This window comes from Drosophila rhopaloa, unplaced genomic scaffold (genome assembly GCF_018152115.1).
Source record: "Drosophila rhopaloa isolate 14029-0021.01 unplaced genomic scaffold, ASM1815211v1 contig_2, whole genome shotgun sequence".
In the NCBI taxonomy this organism is placed as follows: domain Eukaryota; kingdom Metazoa; phylum Arthropoda; class Insecta; order Diptera; family Drosophilidae; genus Drosophila; species Drosophila rhopaloa.
In genome coordinates, this window is record NW_025335083.1 from 19,515,568 (window position 1) to 19,523,845 (window position 8,278).

Sequence of the window (8,278 nt, forward strand, 5' to 3'; positions counted from 1 at the left end):
TTAAAAATTTATAAAAAAAAAAAATATTAATTTAGTGAAATATGTTTTTTACAAACTGATTGAGTTGTTATGTTCGCAAGATCGCCTTAAAGAGCTGGTCTAGACTGTTTTTACATGTTTCAAATGTCCAATGTAGCATGCAAATGGAAGCGAAATCAGCATAAAACGTAATCAAATACTCACCGACTAAGACAATAAAATGAGTGAAGAAACAGGTCGAGTTGGCCAACAGCTGCTTGGCTAGAAAGAGCAAAAGCAAAATTAAGAAAGTGCTCAAATTCGGTTTATGCTGCCAATGCCGCCGACCATTTCTTCTACCATTGTGTGAATGTGAATCTCGAATAATGGAAAAAGGCAACAAAATAGAAACAGCGTTGGTCTGGGCTCGAGGTTTTGGTTTTTCGCCAGACGGATACGGTGGTTCAGTGGGTATTGTGACTTCAGCCTAGGCGGACGTGAGTGCTTAAGGCCAGCATAAAGTTTAAGTCGTGCGAATCGAAACCCGAGACGGACAGATAGGAAGAGAGAAATTCCAGTGAATAACATTTGCATTTGTGCGGGATCGAGATCATTAACATGCACGACTAAGCGCCATTAAAAGTGATCAAATTGTGCATGCCGAGTGCCATTTGCGTGGTGTACCACAGCCCTAATCAGTCATTCCAGCCGCGCATGCGCAAGGAATATATAATCCGAACCCAAATCGAAACTCCCGCGCACGTTTGTGCTCGCCCAATTTAATTGCCAAGGGCGTGAAATAATACTCTTCAAACATGACTGCTTCACCGGGACTTCTGCACATGGATCATCCGCTCAAAGCTTTCTATCTGTTTTTCCTCGACCTGATAGTTTTCACCTTTAAATCTATATTCTACATACTGGAATCGTTGTATTATAGTCTGCTGCCGCAGCGTTTTAGAAAGTTAAAGGTAAAACGGAAATATGTATAAATTATTTTAAACTTGATAGACTTTCTTTGCTTGATTGACCCTGGGCCGCGTTGATTGCACAACAAGTCAAAAGACACCCACAAAAAAAATCAACATTTTTAAAGCAGCTTCCAGTAACCACTTGAAATCAATCATAGGTAGAGCTACCTCAAAGTCATTTCTTTTGTTTTTTTTTCTTTTGCAGACTGCCAGTTTTGGCAATTTCACAAACATAAATGAGCCACGCGCAGTTTTGTGGTAATAAAAACAAATCATATTCGCTTTTTTAAAAACAATAAAAGTTTAAGACTCGAAGTTTTGGTACTCTCTGTTTAAAATAAACAATCAGAAACGAAAAAAATTATCTTGTTTTTATTAACACACAGCATAAAAACTTTCCAATTTATTTGTTTCACTTAACGAACCTCATTTGCAAGCGTTATAAAATAGTCGTTAAAAGCGTTTGGACAAACATTTTGCTTTGTTTTGATGTGCTTCGTTGGTAAACAATTTTGTTCACACGCTTTGCTGGCTTTTCATGAATGAACCCTCTTCTATTTTACATTTTGGCAGACTTTACCTAAGATACGAATTTGTGTATTCGAACTACCAAACGGGCACTTAAAATATTTGTTTAAATATTTGCAGGCAAATTTGATTTTATGGAGCTTTGTCTTCAATTAACCAAGCCCAAGGGTGACATTGAATTTAAGCTATTTATCTTTTTGGGATAAATGTTTACCACGGTTAAACGCATCTTCATTTTCTGGCCAAAAATATCCATGACTTGACAGTCCAATGAGCAGTAACCAGCTTAGTATGACAACAAGGTTTTCTTCATCCAAAACCTTGCCTTTTCCTTAGTCATTGTTGCTGTTGCTGCAAAGCGCACGCTCCACGCACACCAAAAAAACAAATTGCATAGAAAAGTATATATAAATTACAAGCAATCCAAAAGAAAAAGTTGTGATCTGTCTAGCAGACAACTTGAACAATTTTCCTACCCTGCAGTATGACTATGGAACTGATATGCTCTGCTGTAGAGGAATGAACTCCGCTGAAATTGATTGAACTTTGTTGTGGGTCCAACGAAATAAATGTTGAAGTCATATTTGCGACACAACTTCAAGCACATGTTGCAAGACAGTCATTTGCAAAACAAAAATTTTAAATTATGCAAAATGGACGAGTCATATTAAATGCACCATTATAAGGCAGTCGCACCTTTTTCGTATGCTAAAAAGGTTTGCTTACATATATTACAGTTTATGACTACAAAATGAAAATAAAGTAAAATGGTGTAAACATAAAAAAAATCAAAAACAATTTTAGCAACCTTTTACTTAGGATAATTAATGCATTGTAATGAAAAGCAATTATAAAAATCATTAGCATAACTAATTTGGATATTTGAATAAACTATTGTTTTGTTTATTAGATTGACAACAGCAATCCTCTAATCTTATCATATGAACATACACTACAACTATCATGTAGTAATAATTAATATTTGTATATTATTACTTAATATTTAATATTATATTACTACTTTCTTCCCACAAACAGGACATCTCTGGTCAGGTGGTGCTCATTACAGGAGGAGGTGGAGGCGTTGGTCGCTTGATAGCACTTAACTTTGCTAAACTTCAAGCCCGCATAGTCATCTGGGATATCAATCAAGAAGGTAGTCGTCTGCGAAATCGCACCATCGTGCTAATTAGTCCGTCACAGCTTCTGCAGAGCGGGTCAAAAAACCCGCTAGCAAGTGAAAGCTGTTACATTTACAATTTGATTAGCTAAACAATATTTGACAATATTTTTCCGCTCAGCTATAAAGACAACGGTGGATCTGTTGGCCAAACATGGTTACGACTGCAAGGGCTATGTGGTGGACATCTCAGATCGGGAGCAAATCTACCAGAGAGCCAGACAGGTGACCGAGGAAGTGGGTCCGGTGGATATACTAATAAACAATGCGGGAATCGTATGCTGTAAGCCCTTCTGGGAGCTGCACGATCGAGTCATCCAAAACACATATAATATCAACATAATCTCGCACTACTGGACCGTGAAGGCATTTCTTCCGCACATGATGCGGAATAATCGTGGTCATATTGTGACGGTGGGCTCGGTTACTGGAATGCTGGGCACCTACGGTTGCAGTGACTATGCGGCCACCAAATATGCCTGCATTGGTTTCCACGAAAGTCTGCTCACGGATCTGAAGGCCCATGGCTATGACCAAATCCAGATGAGTCTGATCTGTCCGTACTACATCAATACCGGCATGTTCTCGGGGGTGCGTCCACGAATGATGCCGATGCTGGAGCCGCAGTATGTAGCGGATCGTATCGAGAATGCTGTCCGCTGTAACGAGGTGTGGTGCGTCCTGCCCAACTCGATACGCCTGCTTACTCCACTTAAATGGTGAGTAATTTAATAATATATTCATATATGAGGTAATTGACCACGTTATTTTTCAGTCTTCTGCCCGCCAAAATGTGCTGGGAGCTGATGTCACGTGTCATCCGCGGTCCCGAGTCCATGATGTTGTTCCAGGGTCGAGGGCGTGTGGCCGCTGGCTAGGATCCAAAAGAGAATAGTCCCAGAATCACATCCTTTAAGCTTAAGTTGTTTTTATGAGGCGTTTATCTATAATGTTACAATAAACTAAATTAATCGATTGAATTGTTTGAGTTTAGGCTTAACTTATTTACAAAATGATTGGACTATACAGCATCTAATCGTCCCATAAATAATATACTTACTTGTATCCCTAATACTTCGTTTCCTGCTAATCCCGCACTGTGGTTTGCTGGTAGTAATGTGGAGCCAGCTCCGTCAACCATTCCCTCTTGATCACTGTAATGTGATTCATGAACAATTTCGTCGTCTGGAGCAATTCCCCGTAAACCACATACTGCGCTTGGGGCAATGTGTAAAGCGTGGAGTTTGGATGTATGGCCAGTTCGGTGCCACTGCTAATTTGACGATAAACTCCAGAGTGATGCAGATAAGCCACCTGAGTGAAGAAGCCGGCCGTGATGCATTTGCACAACGTCTCTACATCGCCTTTGCAAGAGAAGATAGGAATACCATACTTCTTTCTAGCTAAAGTAATAAGTTGCTCTCTCAGCTCGTGGGCCCTTTTAAGATTTCTATAGATGAGGTAGTATTGGCCGCAAAACTCCTTCGTCATGCCCTCCTCCACGAATCCGGTGTACACGTTCAAGAGGGTAATGAAATCCCCTTCGGCGACCTCAAAATGTCGATGGGCGATGCGTCCACTTTGCTGGGCAACGGCAGAAACTGGTCGCGAGAATATAGATTGCACTTGCAGCATCGCAATGATAGTTATGATCTCCTCAGAGCAGCCCATCTGCCCAGAAACGTAGAGCATCTTGGAAAGCATAGCGCTGAAGGGCAGCTCGGCAAGCAAATAACCCACCGGCTTGGTCAGATTGCCCTGCTCATCGATAGCGTCCAGGGCAAAGAGTCCTTCCAAAGCAGACAGAAGATTCTGTGCCGGTGGTGGCGAAGGGAAGTTGAAGCGCAGTATGTTTTTGATACCCAAAGCTTTTAATTGGAGTACAGCTCCGCTCATTTCACTGCGTCGCATTTCTGGTGGCTGCCGAGGAGCTAGTCCATCAAAGTCTGATTTAGTGTACAAACGGTAGACCTTCCCTGGACGCATACGTCCCGCTCGTCCTGCTCTTTGAATCGCCGAAGCCCTGCATACTGGAACTACGACTAAGCTGTCACTGCAGGTGTTGGGATTGTACCATTTTACCTTGACGTACCCGCAATCTATGACATAAACTATGCCTGGAATGGTGATAGACGTTTCTGCAATATTCGTGGCCAGTACCACTTTCCGAATACCTTTAGGTGGGGTAAAAAACACCGCCAGTTGATCGGTACTCGACATGCTTCCGTACATTGGCAGCACCTTTAGATTTTCCTTCTCTGAACTGGCGATGTATTCTCGTAGGAGATCCAATGCCTCCAGGACTTCCTCCTGGCCGGTTAAAAAGGCCAAAATATCGCCGGGCGGTTCCTTTTGATGGAGCTTCCAGATCGTTTCCACCGTTTCTTTGACGTAATCAGCACAGGGCTCGGTAATGTAGAAATTACTCACAGCATGCATGCGTCCTTCAATGCTGAGTTTCACACTGACTTCTCCTGATCCTGGCCAGCTGAAAAACTCGCTGAAGAAGCCCGCATCAATGGTGGCCGACGAAATGATGAGCTTGAGGCCGCTCCGCTTGCGCAGAATCTTCTTGAGCAGACCCAGCACCATGTCGGTGAGCATATTCCGCTCGTGGGCTTCATCCACGATGATAACGCCATATTGAGTGAGCAACGGATCAGCGAGGAGCTCTCTCAGCAAGATGCCCTCGGTCATGAACTTGATCTTGGTCTCCGCGGTTATCCTTTCAAGGAAGCGCACCACATAGCCCACTGTATCGCCCACCAGTTCACCGCGTTCTTGGGCCACCCGATTCGCCAGGGTAACCTGAAAAGTGAGTTATTAATTTTGGATATACACGGATGATATAGGATTGCTTACGGTGGAAACACGCCGGGGTTCGGTGATGCCTATGAGTCCCTTAGAATGCCAGCCCCACTCGTACAAATACTGGGGTACCTGTGTGCTCTTGCCACTGGAAAACACATAAAAAAGTGTAAACTTAGGGGACTTCTTTGGTGACTCTATACAAACCTGCCTGTTTCACCCACTAGAATTACCACCTGGTGCTTTTCCAAACAATACAGAATTTGTTCACGATATTGACGTATGGGCAAGCGTTCTCTCTGGAATTAATTGAAATTAGTTTGTTTATTTCACAAACAATGAAAGTGCACCCACCTGCTCCACAAGACCCAGATTGTGATTGGCATTGAATACAAAGGCTGAGGACTGCTGATCGCCGCCGACGTTATCTGAAATTGCATCGTCTGTATCCGGTTTCAAGAATTTCGGCTTAAAAGTAGACATTGTTCAATAATTTATTATATTTAAGTTATGTTTTGAAACTCAATAAACAGCTGGAAACGCTGCTCTCTTCACTTTAAATACCAAGACGCTTCTATAAGCCGGGTAGGATTTCACAATTAGAACTGACTGGTCACACTTTCTTGGCGGGAAATCGACTACCAATTTGAAGCTTATTGCTATGACACTCGGAAATATATTTAAATATTAGGGCAATAAATAAATCTAAATAAAGTGTTTAAATTGCACGCATTAATTAATTTTCAGTAACTTTCCAGTTTAAATTGATTAAAGTTTATTGCTTACAATAATTTATGTTTTTACAAACAATAATTTGCAATTGTTACTCCTGTAATGTAAGTTACTTTCGCACGATAAATTTACCTTGATTTCCCATTTCTCTAAACCAACAATTGAGTAATGTCCTTAACGTTCATCTGTATTATTCATGCACATGTTTGGGCCATTTGTGGGCACGTTGCAGCACCAACATGTCCCCTATTGCGAGTGAAAATAACTCTAATTGCCAGTGGCAAGGCCACTTTTATTATCTGCATAAGCTATAGTACTCATTATGTACTATATAGCCGTTTGGTAGCCACGTGTGTGTGTCAGCTATGTCCCCCGAGTGTGCAGCTGTCGCCGACAGAAGCGCCCGGTCAATTGCTTTTGAATAAATATTGTATCTCTCTCGAGCAGCAAAACACACATTGTAAACCGAACTTTTGTTTCCCCTTTTATTTTGTTATATTTTGATTTATGCAACGTCAGTGAGTATTATATGCCTCAAATATTGCGGGGAGGGGTGTTCCCTTTACCCCTGTCAACCAATCGACCCCACATGCAAGTCGCCTGCATTGACCCTGACATTAAGACCACTCGCTTTAACTTTAACCCGAACACGTGCCCGACATGCACGTTTGACCATCCAACCACATCCACATCCGCATGCCAGTGCTGAAACTGAAACAATGGAAACAATACCGACCCGGCCCGGCCCCAGACCTCATGGCGTATGAGTAATCCGAGTAAAGCTAATTAAAGGCCAGCGACGAACTTCATGCCAAGGACGAGGCGCCAAGTCGCCAAAGCGAAAGCAATGTCGTCGAAGCCAAAAACTCGACGAGCAGTTTGTCAACACCGCCGTTCGCAGAAAGCCCCTATACCAAAGTGCACTGAGAAAAGCGTTCTTGAACTTATTTACAAATTTTCTTTGTATTTACTAATCATCCTTTTTACCAAGTTTCAGATTTTTAAAAGGGCAATTTAAAGAGTTTTTAAAATTTGGAAGTTTAAAAAGTTTCTAGAATATTTCCACAAAAATAACTTTTAAAAAGGTATCAAAAGCATGCTACAGATCTTTTACTTTTACATGCTTGTTTAAATATGTTCAATATTAAATAAAAAATAAATAAATATTTTTTTGTGTGTACATATTTATGAATTGGTCAATTTGTACATCATTTCAATTCCGTTCTAGCTTAATTAATCAATAACAGTAAATGGATATTAGTTTACATTATATGGTTATGGGAATCCCACATTTCCGTACAGTGCATATCTTGTCTGGTGTGGTATTTCGGTTCTAGTTGAGTATAAATTTTAATAGATGGCCTCAAGGCCAGTGTTTTACTGTCATTCGGCTGTCGGCACTTCACTGCCGGGATCCAAATTCCAATTCTCCCAATCTTAGGACACCTGACTAAATGCCATAGACCCCAATGGGCGGTATGAATGCTAACTGTTATTCCGGCTTTTACGAGCAAAGTTTCCTTGGAAATGCCAGCGAGGGTAAATTTTGTATCTATTATAACTATAGTTTCGCGATGACGACCCTGATTACAAACGCCGGAGTTATGCGTCCTCGACACCAGGCGAGTGGTGCGAAAAGGGGCGTGGCGGGTTTAGGAACGGGGACCGCCGTCATTGTCTTTGCGTGCCTCGAATTTGCGTGATTCATGATGCATGTGGCATGGCGGCAAAGTCGCAACTCGAATGCAGCACACACAAACTACACAAAAAAAAATATTACAAAAAAAAAATGTACAAATTAAAATTTGATAATTATTTAAAAAATTTAAGAGAACTTAAAAGGTTTAATTTTTTCAATTTGTTGAAATCATATTGATCACCTTATTAACACATCCTAATTATATGAAAAATCGAAATATCTCTAGCGATTTGAAATACCTTTAAAATAAGTTTAAAAGTATGCTATAAAAAATGGTTCATCCTGTTTGGCCATTTATCCTTCGAAGTTTGACTCGCTTACTAAAATATTAAGTCGTAGCATACTTTTGGATAGCTATGTAAAATCATAAGCGATTTCTTGGCATGCGTATCTCCTTTCGAT

The 8,278-nt window shown here is 41.0% G+C and overlaps 2 protein-coding genes across 2 annotated transcripts; one reads left to right on the plus strand and one right to left on the minus strand.

Annotated features, from left to right (window-relative positions):
- The first annotated feature begins 397 nt into the window (after positions 1–397).
- LOC108037227 (estradiol 17-beta-dehydrogenase 11) lies at positions 398–3,617 on the plus strand. The gene is made up of 4 exons (XM_017113750.2): positions 398–929; positions 2,496–2,613; positions 2,759–3,356; positions 3,413–3,617. Exons 1-4 carry the CDS (start codon positions 774–776, stop codon positions 3,513–3,515), a joined length of 975 nt encoding a protein of 324 aa, XP_016969239.1. The 5' UTR covers positions 398–773; the 3' UTR covers positions 3,516–3,617.
- On the minus strand, positions 3,467–5,982 carry LOC108037221 (probable ATP-dependent RNA helicase DHX35). The gene is made up of 5 exons (XM_044460210.1): positions 5,800–5,982; positions 5,653–5,744; positions 5,500–5,593; positions 3,698–5,445; positions 3,467–3,581 (listed from the first exon to the last, which is right to left on the minus strand). The coding sequence occupies exons 1-4, from the start codon at positions 5,926–5,928 to the stop codon at positions 3,724–3,726; spliced, it is 2,037 nt and encodes a 678-aa protein (XP_044316145.1). The 5' UTR covers positions 5,929–5,982; the 3' UTR covers positions 3,467–3,581; positions 3,698–3,723.
- Positions 5,983–8,278: the final 2,296 nt, after the last annotated feature.